General features: G+C 45.4%; 2 protein-coding genes across 4 annotated transcripts in view; both read right to left on the bottom strand.

Annotated features, from left to right (window-relative positions):
- Positions 1-91: 91 nt before the first annotated feature.
- PIAS3 (protein inhibitor of activated STAT 3) lies at positions 92-9,358 on the bottom strand. Of its 3 annotated transcripts, none has more exons than XM_037145392.2 (14): positions 9,181-9,358; positions 6,508-6,925; positions 6,260-6,344; positions 5,968-6,018; positions 5,710-5,800; positions 5,066-5,200; positions 4,768-4,873; positions 3,745-3,818; positions 3,456-3,616; positions 2,585-2,718; positions 2,336-2,504; positions 2,031-2,164; positions 1,805-1,842; positions 92-1,276 (listed from the first exon to the last, which is right to left on the bottom strand). In XM_037145392.2, the coding sequence occupies exons 2-14, from the start codon at positions 6,920-6,922 to the stop codon at positions 1,010-1,012; spliced, it is 1,860 nt and encodes a 619-aa protein (XP_037001287.2). In that variant the 5' UTR covers positions 6,923-6,925; positions 9,181-9,358; the 3' UTR covers positions 92-1,009. The 3 variants fall into 3 exon arrangements, with proteins under 3 accessions (XP_037001287.2, XP_037001286.2, XP_037001289.2); XM_037145391.2 differs by lacking the exon at positions 9,181-9,358 and adding an exon at positions 8,469-8,566; XM_037145394.2 differs by lacking the exon at positions 9,181-9,358 and adding an exon at positions 8,469-8,566 and having other exon boundaries at positions 3,456-3,559.
- Positions 8,620-21,607, bottom strand: part of ANKRD35 (ankyrin repeat domain 35) — a 26,492-nt gene continuing 13,504 nt past the window's right edge. The window contains 4 exon segments of the mRNA XM_053666190.1: positions 8,620-8,813; positions 15,330-15,360; positions 16,217-16,282; positions 16,533-16,622. Coding sequence (XP_053522165.1) covers positions 8,620-8,813; positions 15,330-15,360; positions 16,217-16,282; positions 16,533-16,622 — 381 coding nt within the window.

Genomic DNA, 21,607 nt, shown 5'->3' with positions numbered 1-21,607 from the left:
GCTCATTTGGATCCTGAGCCTGCCAAGGACCCCTTCCCCACAAACTAGGGATCTGGAAAACCAGTGCATAAACCCCTCTCCAGTCTACCTGTATGACACAGAAGATTCGCAACCTTTATTGTGGCTAAGAACTTTGCTACAACTTTGGGAATAAAAAGTAAAATTACAACAGAGGTTCTAAGCCCTGGAGAAGCCTGAAAAAAAGAAACTGGCGAGAGCACAAGGGTCATCCCACCTCCCAGGAAAGGTGCAGAATGAGCCAGACCTCACCACAGGGCAGTGGGCCTTTTGAAGCTCCAACACTGGGCTGGTCAGCATAAGAAACATTGTGAGCTTAATATATAAATAGAGAGGGCCCCAGGCAACAGGCCAGGCCCTGCTCCTAAACCCCTGGGGATCAGGGGTAAGGCCTTATCTCCTCCTCCGGCATGCCGGGAAGTAGGAGGCAGGGGAAGTCATCTTTGGATGTATTTTGATTTTCCTTGTTTAAGTAAAAAATCTGCAAACCAAAACAGAGTTCTTTGTCCATGAGTCTATCTCAGTTTCTTTGCTTGTCTGTTTGACCAAAGAGAATAGAATGGACATGAAGAAACAATGGCTATGGGGAAGGAATGGTTTGGGAAATGGGGAGAGGGCATCTGGGAGGTCAACAGAAAGGCCCCTTCCCCACAAGGCTCTAGATAGTCAAGGATGAGAGTTTAGCCCTTTCCCCAACTCATATCACATCCTATTTGCCTACCACTGCCTAGGCTAATGTACCCAAAGGAACATGCCAGCCATCTAAAGAACACTTCAAAAAATAGAACCCAAATGTCCTTCAAAGGAAGTTAAACATTAACCCTTTGGGTGCTGGCCTTATCAGACAGAGAGGATGCCAAAAACAAATGTCCATGATGTCTTTCGGCCTTGGGCCAAAGCCTCTAAGGGTTCAAAAGTGGCCAGGGATCTGGACTCCACAGCATACTTGTTCAGCATTGGGAGACAGAGAAGGTTCCATAATCCAGGGCACTCAATCCAAGGAAATGATGTCCGACCGGCAGCCAGTCAAAGAGGGACCTGGGGGCAGGGGCCCTCCGTGCCCCTCCCTCAAGGCCCCCCCAGGAGCCACAATGCTACTGATACGGCCAGGAGGGGGTGCTGGAGTAGTGATGCGGTGAGAGCTCCCCAATGTGGTGGGTAGTGGGCCCAGGAAGTGGGAAGGGGTCCCTCGGTACTGGAAGAAATGGCCAAGGGCATCCTGTTCATCTAGCGAGGTGATGACGGAGGGACCATAGTGCTGGGAGGAATCAAGGGCAAAGTTTAAGATTTTATCCTTCTTTACCTGCCCCCCATCACTCATACCAGAAATCTCATATGTGATAAATCAACCCCTCTGGACCCCACGTATTCTCTTGAGAAGGAGAGCCTCTCTCTGATTCCCTTATTCCCTATACCCTACCCTGATTTCCTGTCTTGAGACAGCCCCTCCAGCTGCTAGTTTCTTGGCCTTGTGGGCATCCAAATATATGGAATGTCCGGTTGAAACAGCCAGGGTGCTCAAGTACACATGGGCGTGGGGGGTGAGCGGGCAAGGGACAGAATTACACTAAAATCTCGAGACAAAACAGTAACAGGGATCGAAGAAGACATAGATGAAAATCTGAGGAAGTACTAGTGGGGGCTCAGAGGGAAACAAACTGCCTTCACCAGCCCATCACAAATAGATTTAGATCTCCAGGGAAAATGAGAGAAGGAAGGTGCCCATTAGTGTCTAGAAAGGAATCTTCAGAGATCTGAGATCTTCGTAAGAGAAGGGATCACTTACCTGACTTTCAGTGTGAAGGAAAGAAAATAAATCTAAACCTGGTAAGAAAAAAAATAAAATCAACCTCCTGCCTGACCCCTTCACCACCAAAAACAACAGAAAATTTCCTTGAATTGTGGCCCTTTGCAAAGAGAGCCAGAAAGCTTTGAAAAGGAGCAGGGGTTTTAATCTGATTCTGGGAAGGACATGGCAGTTTAGGGTCCCCGTTTTATAGTCAATGCCCTACCTTGGATGTCTGCCCCCAGTGGGAAGGCAGGTGGGTACTCATGTAGTGGGAGACTGGACAGGAAATCTCCACCCAACGTGCCCACAGCAGGGCTCCGCAGCACTGAAGATGCCTGGTGACCAGATGTCAGGACTCTGTGAGAAGAGACAAGGAGCTGGGCAGCCAGCAAACAAACCATACATGCCCTCACCCAACTCTAGCCTCCCAAGTCCCCTCCATGCACCAGGCTTTGCCCCATGACCAGAAAGCTTTCCTGACTTTTTCCTCTGTCCCTTCTGTTATAGAGTCAGCCTATTTCCTCATACCCTTTGCTTCCAGGTAGGGCTAGGATTGCAGCTGAGGTGACAGGACAGTGCTTCTTGGTTGGGGGCAGGTCCTCCTCATCTGATGAGCTTTCTATTGTCAGGTCAATAACTTCAACCTTCTTCTTATTCTCTGATGAATTGCCCAACTGGACTGGACTGTACTGGAGGCCTGTGGGTGGTAACAATACTGTGTCTCAGAGAAGAGGCCATTCAAGACATAGCTCAGCTGGGAGACAAGGGATCACTCACCATCCAGCCCATACCCTGGCGGGGGGCAAACCTCAGATGCCTCCTTCTTGGGTTTCATTGGGCACCAGGATCCATCTTCCATGAACTGGATCTCATCACAATCAGAGCAGGAATTAAGAATATCCATAAATAGACTGGAGGAGGGGAGAGAAGGGAATTTATGGGGCTGAGACAGTAGCCAGGCTTCATCTGTAAAATATGAATATTATCCATCCTACTCAACTGAGCTGTTGTTAGAATCAAGTACAGTATATAAAAGAGCTTTGCAAACTTGAATACTAACCTTTAAAATAAATATATTCTAAGCACCGATTTCATGTACTTAGTAGGGACAAAATAAGGAGCAGAGATAGATAGATAAGGAGATAGAGAACTCCAAAAACCACCTTCAAAAGGGCACTGGGAACAAGGACCATAATGTATGTTCTAGAAGGGGATTAGGACTACCTGGATCAGCATATCCAAGCCCTCAAAAGAACTTAATTGCTATACTCAGTGAGAGGCCATGCAGTTGTTATAAGCAATATTACAGTTCCATACAGTAGCTTTGCCACTTACTAACTGTGTAACTTCAGGCAAAGCACTTAATCTCTCTAGGCCTCAGTTTCCTCACTTGTGATAATATCTATGTCAGAGTTATTGTGAGGACTCAATAAGATAAGCATGCAAAGTGCTCAGCACTATGCCTAGTATATAGTAGGCTTATACTAGTCCTCGGTGTTGGAAATATTATTAAAGGGGTTAGAGTACATATATATATGTATATATGCATACTCACATATACACATGTATCTATACACATGTACACATATGAGAGAAAAAACTAGTGGCTGTCCTAGGTAAGACAAAGCAGAATGCAGAAAGGTCCTACCCATCAATGATAAGAGATTCATAGGGAGCCTTCTTGTCACACACAGGGCATGTCCACGTTGGCTTCTTTTCATTCATCTGTAGATACAGGGCAGCATCGAAGCTCTGCAGGTGGGCACAGGTGAGAGCACGACAAGGCACGGTCAGGCGCATCTTTCCTAGCTGAGGAGAGATGAGTTCTCTGGTCAGAATCCTCATGTCCCAGAAAGCCTCACTCTAGTATGCCTGAACCCTCCTCTAAGTCCAGAAGTTTAACCCAACCCTCCTCCATGCTTCTCCCTTGTACTCACCGGACACATGAGTGACACCCGGAGACTTGTAGTGGCCACCTCACTGTCGGGGTCAGCAGTCAGTTTCTCCTTGACTGAAACAGAAGTGAAGTCAAAGAAATGGAGTCAGCAAGGCTGGTGAGGAAGCCTGGGAGGTGGTGTCAGAAGCAGATGGCTTTTGGGGGGGTCAGTGAGTTGTCACATGGGGGTAGTCTGGGATCTGGATTATGAAGGCCAGGTGGGTGAAATTTCCCCATCCCCCCAAATGCAAATATAGCTTCATGATACTTTGGCAGAGATGATCTAGAAGGAATTAAAGCATCACAAGAGGGCGCCAGCAAGTGTGGCTCAGTTGGTTGGGTATCTTCCCACAAAAAGGTTGCCAGTTCAGCCCTAGCTTGTATGGCTCAGTGGACTAAGTGCTGCCTGTGAACTAAAGGGTCACCAGTTCCATTCCCAGTCAGGGAACATGCCTGGGTTGTGGGCCAGGTCCCCAGTGTGGGGTATGCATGAGAGGCAACCACATATTGATGTCTTCCTCCCTTCCTCTCTTGAAAAATAAATAAATAAAATCTTTTAAAAATTAAAAAAAAAAAGGTTGCTAGTTTGATTCACAGTCAGGGTACATGCAGGTTCAGTCCCCAGTGGGGGCCCATAAGGAAGGCAACCAATTGATATTTTTCTCTCACATCCATGTTTCTCTCCCTCTCTTTCTTCCTTCTTTCTCTAAAAATAAAAATTGTTAAAACACTTTAAAAAAAGATTCATGAGAGGGTTGGAGTAGATGATCCTTAAGATTCATTCTTTCCAGACCAAAGAACCCATATTCCAGTAGAGCCAGAGTTAGGGTGTGGGAGGTACAAAGTAGATGTATAATTGGGAATACAAGGTCCAATTCTTCAACCACTAAGACTGGTAAGGGGTGTAAGGGGAGGGTTGAGGTTAATGTGAGAGGTGAGGTAAACTGTCAGGGTATCGGTTTGTGTAAAAAGGCTGAGAGCCAGGAAGACTAAGAGTGGGGAAGAGGGGTAAGATGCTACTCACTCAGTGCTCGGGAATGGTCTGGGTTCCGGATGCCCTTTGCTCTGAGTTTTTGTAGTAGGGTCCCTGCAGTCAACTGCCTCACCAGGTACACAGACAATGAGTAATTCTACTTGGAAGTAGAGGAAGACAATTAACCTCTGCCCCCCTACCCTTTGTTCCATGAGGACCAAAGACAGTAGGTTAAGGCAGAGAAACCCATGAAGGGGAAGATGTTTCCCAAAGCCAAAACACTTGGGTGATTCCTCCTCACTCTCTGTATTGCAGGCTTCTCCATCCTCCCTGACTCAGCCATGCTCACCCGTCCAAACTCAGATGACCAGTTGACCACGATGGTGTTGGGAACAGTGGCCGAGAGTCGAGCCAGTGGTGTGATGTTGATGGGGCGGCTGGGCCTCTTGGGCTCAGCCCCATTCTTGGTAGGGGGAAGGTAACCCTGGGGAAGGGAGGGACTGGTGAAGACATCTTGTCTCAGGTTACTCACTCCCTAGAGGGCAAATCAGCTTACTGATCAAGGACATGGGGGCCTATTCAGTGACTCAAAAAACTGGAGCACTATTATTGTCTAGGGGGTTCATTTCTGGGTGTAAGAGAGCTTACTCTGACCAGTGAAATAAGAACCCACTCATTAAGTTCTGGAGGAAGAAGAATAGGGATGCCCCAGCTGGTCCAACTCTCAGCTCTGGATTCATCACTTCTGAGAAGCCTTTCCTGAATATTTGGGTTGAACTAATATCACTCCTCTGGGTTCTGACAGAACCTTTGTTCAGTCCTATCTTAGTACTCTCTACATTAGTACACTCTCTATTGATTCAATCAGGAAACCGAGCACATACTATGTACCAGGCACTGTGCTAACATGTCTCTTTCATAATAGGGTTTTTTAGTTAAGATGTAGGACTTAAACAGAAGAGGTTGCTGCCAGAAAAAGGAAAGAGTATTTACCGGCAGGGGACACAGTTTCCCATTGACCTTGACAAAGAGGTTGGGAGGGAAACAGTCCTCCTGGGGACAGCTGGTCTCACAGAGACAGAACCTAGGAAGAGATGAGAGAAGATAAAAGGATGGGGGCAATTTCTTGAGCTGAACCCCTCAGCATTCAATAGCTGAACCAAGGATATCTCCTAGGGGTATCTGTCATTCTCTTATTTCATTCCCACCCCTAAAGGAAGGCTGGCAGGGAAGAAGGGAAAATCAACTCACCTTAGCTGTACCTGTATGGTATAATCACATTTGGCCCCTGGTAGAACCTCTCTGTCAGGGAGGGGGAGGGATAGGTGTCAGTATGTGGCCCCCCCCAGAGGGCAGGAGTAAACAGACAGAAATGCAGAAAGTTAGATGTCTAAGGGATAGCAAAGACATTTGAGAGAATGAAGAGACAACGCAGGTACAGGAGAATGGATAGGAAAGAGAACAGGGCAAAAGAGAAGAAAGTCAGAGCAGAGTCTAGAGGTAACCAATCCTAGAATGAGGCAAGAGGACCGAAGAGATGTACCTGGATGTGAGAATCTGCTGAACTTGCTGGGGTGTGAGTGCGAAAGTAAAGTGCGCTTCCTCAAACCGCTGGCTAGAGGTGGATGCTGAGAACATAGAGAGGCAGTTATTCACAAGCCCATGCACAGGCAGCCACAGAAGTTACCCCCATCCCAGGCTGATGATCCCACGGAACTAAAGAATTGGAATGGCTTAGGGAACAGGCATGGAGTCCAGGAAGACTGAAGGACCACCCACAAAGAGCCATACCGAGGGTGGTGGGCCGGATGAGCTCCCCATAGACTTCGTAGAAGGGCAATGGTTTCATGGTAACATCAGGATGCACAGGCTGGGGCAGAGGGGGGTGCATGTCCACTTCCCGCTTGGGGCCCAGCAGGGTACTAGAGGCCAAGAGGACTGGGGGGATGGGAGCTAGAGAACCAGGGGAGCCTACAGGAGGGGTTCCGGGGGGCAAAGAGAGGAGGGAGAGATCAGAGGGCCCAAGTGTCTTCCGGGGGAAGCGTCGGCGGTAAAGTTCTTTGATCTTCATCTGGACACTGGGGGCACAGCTGGACTTTAGGAGGTGCAGGGCCTTGGCCAGGAGCTCGTGTTTCCGTCCACTCTTGTTCCGGCCAGCAAAGCCAAGGAGCACCTGGAGCTCAGACACCCGGAAACTCATCACCATGTGCTGAAGAGAACAGAGAAATCTGAGAATACTATTTCGCATAGGCCTGTCCTGCTAAGAACACTGGGGCTGAGCTACAGGATGGGCAATGCTTCTTTTTTTTCAGCACTGATCACAAAGATGCCTTCCAGACAGTAGTATACTGCCAGGCAGCCAACCTGGCCCAAGGGATATCTCAGTCCCACTTTAGCAACCCTCAGGTCAACCTCACCACTACCCCCAGAGCTTAAGCAACCCTATCTCCCCATACCTGTAAGTTGACCAGATTGGAGCAGGGTACAGACAGCAAGCCATCCTCAGGCACACCTCTGAGCCCACTACAGCCTCCTATGCCCATACCTCTGCAGCCTGAACTCTACTCTAAGCTGCTTATTTCCTCTCCTACTCTTTCTCAGACTCTCAGACCCATCCCAGCCTCCTGGGAAGAGGGTAGGAGACAGGGAAAAGAAGGGGTTGAAGAGATTTCAGGCCAGACAGCCCACAGGGAAGAAAAGGGCTAGATGGCTGGAGGATTGTGTCTCATCCCCCTCACCTCCCAACACCTCAGTCCACCTGAGCTATATTCCCCAACCTTCTGAAGCTTTTGTGGCCAGGGTTTTCAGGTCAGGTTCAATGCTTTTAACTCCCCCAAATCCTTTTCTCAGTGTCATTTATATAAGCACCCCTCTCTCAGTCCTACTTAGCTGAGAGGGAAACAAGACCAAAACGTGGGGGCAAAGTGTTTAACAGTGAATCCCTTCTGTGAATCTCTAGCAAGACCCTGCCTTGGGCAGGTCTTGCTAGCCCTCCACATTCTTCCCCTCATAGGAGGCTTTACGGCTTTAGGCCCTTTTTGAGGTGATGAAAAACCTGCTCCTCCGCTTTTCTGTGCATCCTTATTCCTCTGTCTTGTCTTTATCTCCCTACTAGCTTCGTCAAGAACTTGCATTTTCCTATCCCATAGTTTCACACCCTATGTCTCTGCCCAAAGATACTGACTCACAGAAGCAGGACTTTTCCATGGCTACTTCTGCCCCACCCCTGAATCTAGAGCCCGCACAGCCCCGCCCCCTATATCTCAGCCGCCCACTGGTACTTCCCAAGGTTCAGATCCCAGTAGCAGCCTTGAAGCCTCCACCTTTCAGCTGCATTTCCCAGAAAAGCCTCCGGTACGCCAGCCCCCCCCCGCCCGGTACTATTCTCTACATCTGCCCCTATCGTCGCATCTCTTGGCCTTGATCAACTCACCCTCTAGTCTCTACAGCAGCTTTTCCCTCCGGCCCTATCAATACCTCTGCGCCTACTACCAAATCCGACTTTTACCCCGCGTCCCCGCTCCCTGAGCCTCAGCCCGCACATCCCCCTCCCTCAATCTGCCCCGCGGCCCCGCCCCCGGAGCCTTGCCGCAGCCCCCTCTTCGCCCACCGCCACTTCTCTCCTGTCTCTAGCAGCTGTCTCCCGCCCGCCACGTCTCCACTCCAACCTTCAGGACCCAGTCTCAGTCGCTCCCCAGACTCGGTGGACCGCCAGGCTCTGTCCAGATAGGAATGGGGGTGGGGACAAGTACCTTTAATTCGCCCAGCTCCGCCATCTTGAGACATCGCTAGCGAGAGAGCCCGAGCTCTAGCTCAGGCCCAGGGACCGGCGCACAACTCACCACCCCGGCCCGGCCGCAAATTGCCGCCTGCTCCGCCCCGTCCGGCCCCTACACCTCTCCCCTAGCAGGCCCCGCCCGCCCGCGCGCCGGCAAGGCTCCCGACTAGCTTTAGCCTTGGCCCCTCCCACCACTTTGGACTCGGCTCCCGCAAGTCTTTGGCTGGGATGCGAGACCGGTGGGCTCGGAGGAAGGGTGCTCCTCGAAAGATCGCGGGGTCCCCAGGGGTTAAGGAGAGAGGAGGAGAGCCAGAGGTGCCTACAAGAGAGGGGCAATGTCACGCTGGAGTGAGGAGGGGATGAGCTGTCAGGAAGCCAGAGACTTGAAATACGGAAGGAAAGTACCGAGAACTGCTTAAATATGAGAGAAATGGGGGAGGGGGGAAGCGAAGTTCCCTCTCCAAGTTTAACTGGCTAAAATCAAGAGTTTTACCATCTCGGGAAATGGGTGAGATCCAATCCATTTTAGTCATAAATAGTTCATTTCAAGATGGCTATTCTCAATCCTTCATTTCCCACTCCCACCCCACCCCAAACCACCAACACCAACTACAATATAGCTCCTGGTCCGGCCGTAGAACTACAACTTGGCAGCAGAAAAGTTTGGTACGGAGAGCGCCACTTACCAGGACGGTTGCTTGAGACCCGGGAGGGTGCTCAGAGGGTGGGCTGGGGAGGTGTGAGAAGGGGCCCGGCAAGACTACACAGCTGTTGGTCAGTGCCGCAACTGGACGCTGCTGCCGCAGCTCCACCCGGGCAAGACTTGTGTCCAGCCAAGCACTTGGGTTGTAGCCGCCCCCTTCTGGGTGAGCCTGCCAGGACTTAGAAGAGGGGATAGGGCGGAGCCTGGGGCGGGACCCAGGGAGCTACTCAGAGTCAAGGCGCCGGAGAGTCACTCCTCCAGTGATTGGGTCTGAAGAGTGGGCTGGATCTGAGCATTCTCATTACTGCTCTAACCCCTTGCTCTGGTTGTGGGCGTAGGGTGGAAGCATGCTGGAAGTGAGACATTGTGGACCAAGGATCTGACTGCATAAAGAGGTTTCTACTTGGAATGAGGCTCTCCCTGGGAAAAAAGCACGGGCTGCCAGAATCTAAAACCTACCTAAGTCCTTACTGTATCTGTGCTCTGCTACCCTCTACCCCAAAGACACCAGAGACCTTTGGTGGTGCAGAAGATGAACAGAGGGGAAATTTTCCTACCTCCCCAAACGGCATCTCTCTGCCTCTCTGATCTAGTTATGTTCCTTCTTTCAAAGCCTTGAAGCTTCCAGATTCCCAATCTCAACCAAGGTGATCACTCACATTCAGGTCTCATGAGAAAGCACAAACTTTAGAGCAGTATACCCAAACTAGGTACTTGCAGCAAATATAGCATTTTATAGTTAGTTGGCTGGGACCTAAATTATAATGTATTTGGTCGATAAATATTTGAATGCTGTTCAAAGATTGTTAGGTACTGATGACATAAAACCCTTGCAGGAGTTCTCAGTCTAGCAGCAGTGACAAGACAGTTAAACCTATAACCAGCATACAAAAAGTGTTTCGATAAATAATATTAGTAAGTCTCTCATCTAGCATAAACCTTCAGTGTACTCCTCCCCATGATACCCACTCAAACTATTAGGCCTAAAGGTGCCAGCCTACCAATATCCCAGATACCTGTTGAACCGGACCATAACCAATTACTTTGTGGATTTTGACCCTAGGGAAGATGTCAACCATCTCCTGACACTCAGGAGAAGTTTGCTGCTTTGCTGCTAGCAATGGTGGGACTTCAAGCTAACTTTAAGGTCAAGCATTTGGTTCCTAATTTCAATCACTCCAACACTTGAGTCTTCATCAGGTCATAAACTCATTTTTTGTTCTAGATCAAAACTTACCATGGACTAACATACCTTCTAGAATTTTCAGTGGTTTCGAGGGAAGGAGGATAGGGAGGATTTTTTTTAAAAGATAGGGAAACTTTTTTGGAGTGATAGATAGATTTATTACCTTGATTGTGTGATTTCATGAGTATACACATATGTCAAAACACCAGATTGTACTCTTTAAATGCATGCAGTTTACTGTATGTCAATTATACTATACCTCATTAAAGCTGAAAAAATATAAAGAAAAAAGTTAACCTCACCTTAATTTCTAGTGATTTCATAAAGGAGGGGTCTCCTTTTTTTAAAAAAAAAAGATTTTATTTATTTATCTTTAGAGGGGAAGGGGGGGAAGGAGAGAGGGAGAGAAACATCAATGCATGGTTGCCTTTTGTGTGTCCCCTGCAGGGAACCAGCCTGCAACCCAGGCATGTGCCCTGACTGGGAATTGAACCAGGAACGTGTGGTTCGCAGGCCCGCGCTCAATCCACTGAGCTACACCAGCCAGGGCTAAGGAGGGGGTCTCCTTTAATACTTTACTTGAGGTTGTAATTTCTAACATCTCTACAGGATACTAGAAAACTAGGAACGAGGACACCTGAATCTGATCCTATATGCAGCTTTTTGGTGCTGTTCACTCTCTATCCCTGGTGCCTGGTATATTGTAAACTCTTTAAATATCAATTTAATAAGTTAATGTCACTAGACAAAGGAGGGAAACTGCAAATCAGGACCAATATGGAAATATTGTGGGCATTCAAAGACAATTGAAACCCTATCATGATCTACCAAGCTTCACCCATAAAACTCCTACATCCAAAGACTAGGGAATAAAAGAGAAGTGAAACAGGAGTATAAGCCCCTACAGAAGTCCTGTTAAGTGGAAAGCCCCAGAAGAATAGGGGAACATTAGGACTACAGTTACTTTGGGAAAGATTTGGGTTGTCAGGGTAGCAGTTTATGGGGTTGTATTGGGGATATTGGGCCAGGGGAAGGTTCCACTTTTATGTTAACCTTAACATCACTGACCATTCCAAAAGCTCAGCTGTCCTGGGATAAGCTTCCAGGAGCCCCAGGTAGAGCTAAAGTCCTGGCTGCCATTAATAAAGCTGTTTCCTGATTCATACTTGAATTTAGCCAAATGATCTACCTTTCTCTGGACCCTTCTTTCAGCAGTGTCTTCACTTTTCACATGCCATACCTCATATGTAATAAGAAATTTATTAGTTGTTTTATATTTTTTGGTAATTCTGAAAGCAGGAAAGAGAGTCTTCTTCCCCTTAATAGAACTGACTTGAACCTTTTTTATGCTTTTCCTCTTGGCAGCTGTGCCTGCTTTCCTTTTCTCTATCAATACTTCTCCACTCTCCAAACCTTAAAGCAGTCCTGAGCCTATTCACACAAACCCCAAAGCTGACCCTCATCTTCTCTAGGACCTGATCTATGCTGCTCTTTTCCTGGCCAGACTCTGCAAGCCTTGTGTGGCCCCCTGTCTATCGTGGCAGCCCCTCCCTGCTCTTCTCTCAGCCGGGTGGTTACTGCCAAACCACGTCTGCTGACCCAGCATGACCCAGCAGGGGGCAGACTGAGAGAAGGAATGGGGAGAGATCGATGTGTGAGCCACCAAACTGAAATTCCAGATTTTGGAATGCTTCTCTGCCTCACTCTCACCTAGCAGTTTGGCTGGTGAACAGACAGGAAGGCAAGGAGATCCATGGGAAGTGGCCAAGAGAGATCCTTTTTTTTTTTTTTTTTGCTTTATATGTTTTTAAAGTATATTTTATTGATTATGCTATTACAGTTGTCCCAATTTTGCCCCCTCCATCCAGCACCCACCACTGCCTCAGGCAATCCCCACACCATTGTTCATGTCCATGGGTCATGCATATAAGTTTTTTGGTTACTCCATTTCCTATGCTGTACTTTATATATACCATGGCTATTCTGTATCTACCTGTGGGGGCAACTTTGCCTGCAGAGTGCCCCCATCTGCCACAGATGAGAGTGAAACTACCAAGACATGATCTGCTTGGGCAGGAGAGGTGGTCAATCTCTCAGAGGAGAAAGACCAGGAGCCCTTTCCTCAATGGCTTTTATTGGATTGTAATACACAGGAATATAGGTGGCAAGGATCAAAGAAATTTGAGGGCTTAGTCTGAGTCAGTGTCTGTCAGGTAAGGGAGTTACAAAGCTTTGAGAGAGATACTCATTTCCTGCTTGGACCCTTATCATATAAATGAAAGCACTCTTAGCAAAGCAGGCTTCACAGGACTTTAGGAACTCTTTCTTATGCCCAATCACCTCAGATCCCACTCTAGCTGGCAAGGGGCTGCATCACCTCCCCCACCATAGGTTTTCAGGCTTAAGTGTATTAGAGCCAGGAAGTGCTTCTCCCAGACAGAACTGGGGACTTGAGCTATGTCAGAATAGCCAGAGGGAGAGGGTCCATCACTCCCTCTTTGTTGCAGCCCCCGAGTCCTTCCTTGATGGCTTCCCAAGTGACTGTGTCTGGCTTAGGTTGCCCACCCCCCCAGGGGTCTTACCCATCATGGACTAACTGACCAGGGGTTGGGGGCAGGGGAAGAAGCAGAGGCAAAGTTGCTGCCAGAGACAAGCTTTGTCTCCTTAGTGGCTCGAATTCCAGAGGTCGCCCACTCAGCCTTAGCCATGGGGGACAGTTATAACTCCTGAAACCAGGCAGAGCAGTTCCCAACAACCACCCGTTTGTACTTCTTAATGCCCTCACCTCTTCACCCATTTCCCCACACCCCTCCCATCTGACAAACATCAAAACACTCTCTGCATCCATGATTCTGTCTGTTCTTCTTGTTTGCTTAGTTTGTTTTTAGATTTGATTGTTGATAGATATGTATTTATTGCCATTTTATTGTTCATAGATTTGGTCTTCTTTTTCTTAAATAAGTCCCTTTAACATTTTATATAATAATGGTTTGGTGATGATGAACTCCTTTAGATTCTTCTTGTCTGGGAAGCTTTTTATCTGCCCTTCAACTCTAAATGATAGCTTTGCTGGATAGAGCAATCTTGGAAAAAGAACTAAACAAAATGGAGATAAGCAAGCTATCAGATGCAGAGTTCAAAACACTAGTTATAAGGATGCTCAAGGAACCTCAACAGCATAAAAAAGATCCAGTCAGAAATGAAGGATATACTAACTGAATATATAAAGAACAATTTACAAGGAAACAACAGTAGAGTGGATGAAGCCAAGAATTGAATCAATGACTTGGAACATAAGGAAGCAAAAAACAAGCAATCAGAACAAGAGGAGAAAAGAAAGAATCCAAAAATCAAGGATTGAGTAAGCAGCCTCTGGGACAACTTCAAGCATTCCAACATTTGCATCATAGGAGTACCAGAAGGAGAAGAGAAAGAGCAAGAAACTGGAAATCTATTTGAAAGAATAATGAAAGAGCCCTGGCTGGTGTAGCTAGTGCACTGAGTACCAGCCCACAAACCAGAGTTGAGGTTCAACTCCCAGTGAGGGCACACATCTGGGTTGCAATCCAAGTCCCCAGCAGGGGGTGTGTGAGAGGCAACCACACACTGATGTTTCCCTCTCTTCTTCCCTTCCCCTCTAAAAATAAATAAATAAAACTTTTAAAAGTAAATCTTTTAAAAGTAATAATAAAGAAAACTTCCCTAATTTGGTGAAGAAATACATTTTTCAATCTGAGAACTGAACTGAAGGGGAAAAGCCAACTATGAGTGTCCCTTCATCCCTTTCTCTAGAATCAGATTTTTCATCCCTCTTTGCTCCTGGAGCAAAGAACACTAACCGCATGAGACCATGTGCTTCAAATCTAAACACATGGTTTAATAAATGATAGAATATTTTAGATTGTACATCTCAAAGAAAATCCATGTCTCTCAATGTCTCCTCCTCAGAGTAGACTCAGAAGTCCCAAGGTAGAGAAGAATAGTTAGAGCTGAGTCAGTCTGTAAGAGACAGATTTGTGAAAGAGAAATGAAGAGTGTCAATCCTCATTTTCACAGAGAGCTGTTTTTCAAACTGTAGGCCTTGACCCATTAGTGGATATATTTTGACTAATATTACTTTGGTGAAGTACAGTAGCAGAGAACAGACTAGAATAGGACATAGTTCACGTATGTCTGCATAGGATATACTGTATTTTGCTGTATATAATGAGCACCCATGTTTTTGGCCCAAACTTTCAGGAAAAAACTTTCATTTTAATTTTTTAATTAAATTATTTATGTATTTATATTTAGATACTTGTTTTTTGTATTACAAAGGAATTTTAGCATTTATTTTTAACATATTATGATAGAAGAAAATTTATGTAACAAATAATTACAAAACACAAGAACAGTTATAAAGTATTTCAGGTACTACGCATGTATAATGCATACACTTATTTTTCCCTAAAAAATTTGGGCAATACTATGCATATTATACATGACAAAATATGGTAAAATGTATTTCTTACTATGGATCATAATTAATTTTTTCTTTTTTATTGATTTTAGATAGAGAGGAAGGGAGACAGAAAGAGAAAGACAGAGAAACATTGATGTATTGTTCCACTTATTTATATATTCACTGGTTGATTCTTTTTAGGGAGAGAGAGGAGTGGGGAGAGAGGGAAAGAGAGAGATTTGTTGTTTCACTTATTTATGCCCTCACTGGTTGATTCTTGTTTGTGCTCTGACCAGGGATTGAACCTGCAACCTTGGCACATCAGGATGACACTCTAACCAACTGAGCTACCCCACCAGGGCAATCATAATCAAAATTTGAAAGTGTTGGCTTATGGAACCACTTTAAAAAAAAAAAAAGGAATGAAAAAAATTTCTTTCCTCCCCTGCCCCCTGCCATACCCCTTTAAACAGAAAAAAAAAAACCAAACCACCCAGTATCATACCACCTCCCACTTTATTTTGTTCCATGTAGCCCTGTGGATGGCAGGAAAGAAATAAAGGGAGATGAAGAACAGAAAAATGGGGAGAGATAGATGAGAGAGAGACTTTGCAGTATGGTGGAATGCTATTTGCTAACTATGAGCCCTCACAGTATTTAACTTCTCCATAGCTGTTTCCTAACCTTCTCTTTCTTTCTTTTCCTTTCTGTCTTCCTTTCTTTCTTTCAGATTTTATTTATTCATTCCCAGAGACGGGGTAAGAAAGGGAGGGACAGAAACACTGATGATACTTGAGAAATATCAATTGGCTATCCCTCTCATGACCTCAACCAGGGACCTGGCCCACAACCCAGGCATGTGCCTTGACTGAGAACTGGCAAAACTTCAGTTAGCAGGATGATACCCAACCCACTGAGCCACACCAGCCAGGGCCCCTAATCTTTTTTTTTTCCCCTAATCTTTTTAAGGAAGATAATATTTACTCTTCAGGATTGCTTCAAGGGTTACAGCTCTGAATCTGAAGCAAAGCACCTGATACACAATAAATATTCAATTCTTTGTAGTTATCATTATTCCTAATAGAGGAACAAGCCACCTACCTCTGCTTCCTTGGTGAGGGATCATTTGGCTCAGGAGGAAACTGAGAAAGGGAATAAAGGACAGGAAAAGGCTTTACAGTGGATCAGGAAATTGAAAAGGAGTGACAAACATCTCTCTTCCTGTACATTCATGTGCAACTTCTCTTGCTCTTCCTCATGAGATCCAGAGACCTGGCACTGGAACACCTAAAGTCTAGCCTTCCAAGAATGACAAATATGTGCAAGAGAGAAGGAACCCCAAATGCAACACCCCCTGCCCAACTCTCTGTCTCTCCTTCCCCTGATGCTTACCTGAGCAGCATTCAGCAGATGGTTCCTATAGGTAGAGATGATCTCTTCGTGGTTCTTCTGGGAATCCTGGGAGTAAGCATCAATTAGGAGTTATGTGCCTACCCTCCCATACTCATCCTAATACTCCAAGCATGAGGAACAATAAAATTAAGTGGTCGGCTGGGCCAGGTAGTCTCCCTTGGCCCATCAATGGCCCAGCATGGACCTCTGCCTGAACAGGTCTCTGAAATTCCCGGAATCTCTCTTACATATACATCATTGCCACTGTCCACCCTCTTCTCTAGCTCTGTCCATTTCCCTGAGAGCCAAAACATACCTCCAACTGCAGGGCCAGGCGAGCATTTTCTCCTCGAACTGTTAGGACTTCTTCTGAAAGCTGTTCCAGCTTCTTCAACAATTCCTTGATCTGAAACCAAAAGGAACCAATGAGGCCCAAGTCATTTCCCACTCACCCCACTACCACCCAGGGTCAAGGTCAGCTTTCCTTTTACTGAGTATATAATATGTGCCAGATACTTTTACACACAGTGTCAGATACTTTTACATACACCTTGTCTCATTTAACACTCAAAAGAGCTCTACTTCTGTTCTGAAAAGAACAATACTTCTCTAGAAGAAGAGAGGAAGCATTATTATTCACATTTTGTAGATAAAGAGCCTGAGTTAAGTAATTTGTCAAAAGATGACCTATGACCTGAACCAAGATCTCTTTGAAATTGTGGTCCATGCTCTTTTTTAAAAAATATTTTTTTTAAAAAAAATATTTTATTTAATTTTAGAGAGAGGTAAAGGGAAGAAGGAAGAGAGGAAGAGAAACATCAATGTGTGGTTGCCTCTCATGTGCCCTTACTGGGGACCTGGCCCACAACCTACACAGGTGCCCTGACTGGAAATTGAACCAGTGACCCTTTGGTTCACAGGCCAGTGCTCAATCCACTGAGCCACACCAGCCAGGGCCATGCTGTTAACTCTACTGGATCCTGATCTAATTCTGGCTGCTGACCACTGAGAAAAATAGAGATGAGGTTTTGTGGTTTGTGAGGCTAAGGCACAAATGTGGTTAGTGATAACCAGCAGTAATAGGAATGGTTGTAGTAAGAATAATAAAAATAGCTAACTGTGATACTTAAAATTTTCAAGAAGTTATTCTGAGTATTTTAAATATAATCTTATGTAACCTTCACAAAAACTCTATTATTAGTCTCATATATTAAAAAATACTGAGGCTTGGATGTAGGGGACTGGTTTGTTTTGGCGTGGCAAATGTGACTCAGCTCTGTATGGAAAACATACAGAAGTGAAGTGGTGGGCAGGAGCCAGACCTTCAAACTGAGTTTTCCCATGGGAATCAGGCCTTGAAAATGCACACAGACTGTTACGGCTTACTCTTGCTAAAACTCCATCACCCTGGTCTAAAACAACAAATGTGTATTGTCTATCTTCAAGGTAATATCCAAAGCTTGTGTGAATTGTCAGAGGTAATCGGCTCATTGCCATTCCCCTCTACATGTTATTTTCATTTCCTTGATTGTACCTAAAATGTAGACAATAATATTCTGTGTAATAGGTAATAAATCTTTCTCTGATGTAAGACCCAAGGAAAATAATAAAAGCCTGTCTAGGCAAGGGTCAGCGTGCTCCCCTCTTGAGGGAGTGGCCCAGGCATCCATAGGCACTCTCCCTTTGAGAGAATAGTGCTGTTCCCTTTTTCTCCACAGGATTGTTGTTGCCTGTGCATTTAGTCTCGTCGTCAGCCACAACAGGCAGATTCTGCTGGCCAGGGTCCACCACACTTGAAGACTTGGAGGTTTAGATAACTCACCCATGATCAATTAATAAGTTATGAAGCTGAAATAAAAATCCACATGATCTCAGTTCAACTTCCACTATACTATTTTCTTTTGCTCATTTGATCTCTTTCCTCTTCTCCTTCAACACCAACACAAAATTCTTCCTTTTTTTCATATAGAATAAATATTTATTCCAGAGGAACATGTACAAAAGACCCATGGACAAAGACAATGGGGGGAGAATTGAAAGTGGGAGGTGGGGGTGGGCAGGGCAGGGGAGAGTAATGGGGGGGGGGAAATGGGGACAACTGTAATTAAACAACAATTTTTATAAAAGAAGTAAAAAATTATTCCTTTTTCATCCCCCATCCCTCTTCTTAGGTCATGACTTTCAGACTTTTCCCCAAGACTGAGGCCAGATTCATGGTTAGTTTTTAAACAAGTTATCTACTCTTGACAAAATAGAAAATTTGGCCCTGGCTGGTGGTGGCTCAGGGGATTGAGTGTCACTTGCGAACCAAAGGGTCACTGGTTCGATCCCTGGTCAGGGCACATGCCTGGGCCGTGAGCCAGGTCCCCAGTTGGGGGTGTGTAAGAGGCAACCACACATTGATGCTTCTCTCCCCCTCTTTCTTCCTCCCTTCCCCTCTCTCTAAAAATAAACAAATGAAGTCTTTAGAAAAATAGAAAATTCATTAGAAAATTTTAAAAACTAAAATTATATCTACTGTTTCTCAACTTCAAGATGCATATGGGAAGCCAGCTTTAAGAATTGTGTATTGGCCAACCAAAACATCCAGCTAGTGTGACTCAGGTGGACACAGTGACTAAAGTAGGTAAAAAGATCTGGCATGGCAAGCAAGGTTTCAAGTCCATAACAGCATGAGCAAGGAATTGAGAAAAACTGTGGTCAAGATAGGCTGGAGAAGCTGACTTTCAGAAGTTTAAGCTTCAAAGATGAGAAGCATAGGCAAAAGTCATACATGAAAAGCTAAGGATTTAGTTATTCAGGGGCTGGGCAATGACTACTGGGAGTCCCATCCACATATGATCTGGTCATATGTGTCAGATTCCAGGCATACAAGTCTTACAAGCCAGAGCTCAGATCAAGTGTTCAGATGACAGAGATGAAAAGCCCAACTCAGAGGGAAATTCTTCCTTTCTTTAATTAGTCCCAACCCATACTGATTCCTCTTCTGTGTAACATTCCTTATATTTTTTATATACTAAATATTATGTAAAATATATGCTTTCCATATTTATTTATTTTTTAAATTAATTTTATTGATTATGCCATTACAGTTGTTCTATTCCCCCCTTCATTCCCCTCCACCCTACCCCCCATCCCCAACATTACCCTCCCTTTAGTTTATGACCATGTGTCTCAAGTTCTTTAGATTCTATATTTCCCATACTATTCTTGCTCCCCCATCTATTTTATATCTACTGTCTATGCTACTTATTTTCTGTACCTTCTCCTCCTCCCACTCCCCTGTTGCTAACCCTCCTTGAGATCTTCATTTCTATGTTTCCACTCCTGATCTAGCTGTCCTTTTAGTTTGCTTTTGTTTTAGGTCTGGTTGTTAATAACTGTGAGTTTGCTGTCCTTTCACTGTTCATCTTTTTTTAACTTCTTTTTCTTAGATAAGTCCCTTTAACATTTCATATAACAAGGGCTTGGTGATGATGAACTCCTTGAATTTGATCTGATCTGAGAAGCACTTGATCTGTCCTTCCATTCTAAATGAAAGTTTTGCTGGATAGAGCAATCTTGGTTGTAGGTCTTTGGATTTCATGACTTGGAATACCTCTTTCCAGCCCTTCTTGCCTGTAAGGTCTCTTTTGAGAAATCTGCTGACAGTCTGATGGGAACTCCTTTGTAGGTGACTGTCCCCCTAGCTCTTGCTGCTTCTAGGATTCTCTCCTTCATTTTAATCTTGGCTAATGTAATTATGATGTGCCTTGGTGTGTTCCTTCTTGGGTCCAACTTCTTTGGGATTCTCTGAGCTTCCTGGATTTCCTGGAAGTCTATTTCCTTTGCCAGATTGGGGAAATTTTCCTTTATTATTTGTTCAAATAAGTTTTCCACTGGTGGCTGTTCCTTTCTCCCTTCTGGTACCCCTGGAATTCGGATGTTGGAGCATTTAAAGATGTCCTGGAGGTTCCTAAGTCTCTCCTCATTTTTTTGAATTCTTGCTTCTTTACTCTTTTCTGTTTGGCCATTATTTGCTTTCTTCTGGTCCACTCCATTGATTTGAGTCCCAGTTTCCTTTTCATTGCTATTGGTTTCCTGTGCAATTCCATTCATTTCAATTAGTTTCACCTTCATATGTTTCTCTAATTTGTGGCTATAATCAACCAGTTCCGTGAGCATCCTGATCACCAGTGTTTTAAACTGTGCATCTGAGAGTTTTGCTATTTCTTCATGGCTTAGATTTATAGGCTCTGGGGCTTTGAGATCTTCTTGAGCCATTTTTGGTCTGTTCATGCCTGTTATGTATGAGGAGCGAAGCCTTGGACTCCCAGGTTGCTGGGTTGTGATGCTATATGTGGGGGCGTGGTCAGAGTGGGGAAATAGCAGCCCCCTCTGCTGTTTCACAACCCTGGGTGAAGAGCAGAGCCTTAAGTGGTTCACCGGGGCAGGGCCACTGAGGTCGCTGGGCTATGATGCTGTATGTGGAGGCGGGGTCAGAGCAGGGAAATGGCGGCGCCCTCCGCTGCCACTCACCGCTGGGGCCTGCTGGCTCCTGTCCAATTGCCTACTCCCTTGCTTGTCTATCCGGGCACAAATGCGCGACCACAGTCAACCCGCAGCCCTGCTCCCTCACTGTTTCCCCGTGGTCACTGGGTCACCCACCAGGTCCAACCCTGTGCCTGGATACTGCGCGCCTGAGTCTGTCTGACAGAGTTTTCCTGTGCAACCCCGCTCCGCCAGCTGCTGGTTTCGCCTCTCTTACCAGTCAGGCTGAACAATTTGTTGTTGTCAGACTTCCGAAAAGTTCAATTTTCTGTGTTCTGGCTGTGTTTTCTGTTGCTAATATTTAGTCATCTCTAAACTTGGTTGTGTGAGAAAGCACGGTGTCTCAACCTATGCCTCCATCTTGGTGGAAGTCCTGCTTTCCATATTGTTTAATCATTCTAAATTTGATCATGTACACAAAATGGTATAAGATTTCTGAATTCATTTCATAGGTAAAGTTCTAGATTTACTAAATTCATTTGCAAGTTGATTTTTTTAGGAAACTTGAGCACCTAACATGGTGGTTTTCAAATTTCTGTTTTTGCATTGGGGATCTCTTTGCCATTGAAAATCTCTGATTGAAGTGGGAGGGGAGAAGTGGGCCTTTAGCCTAGTCTACTTTTCTTAATCAATTAATCAGCCTTTGAGTCACCTCCTCAGAACCCTACCAAAACCACAGCAACCTACCATATTATTAGACTTGTACTCAAACTAATACACACAAGTTAAGTCAAAATGCTAATAAACAATAGTACTCCATGGGTGGTAGCCCCGACCACACTGCTTCTGAACCCACAGTCCCAAATTTTTACACCTAAGTCCCCTTCTTAGGTTTTAATACCTAAGTTCTCTTATATTTAT

The sequence above is a fragment of the Artibeus jamaicensis genome, unplaced genomic scaffold (genome assembly GCF_021234435.1).
Source record: "Artibeus jamaicensis isolate MK-2021 breed Jamaican fruit bat unplaced genomic scaffold, CSHL_Jam_final contig_445, whole genome shotgun sequence".
Classification (NCBI taxonomy): Eukaryota; Metazoa; Chordata; class Mammalia; order Chiroptera; family Phyllostomidae; genus Artibeus; species Artibeus jamaicensis.
Note: the sequence above shows the minus strand (reverse complement) of the source record. Positions and strands in the feature narration are given on the sequence as shown.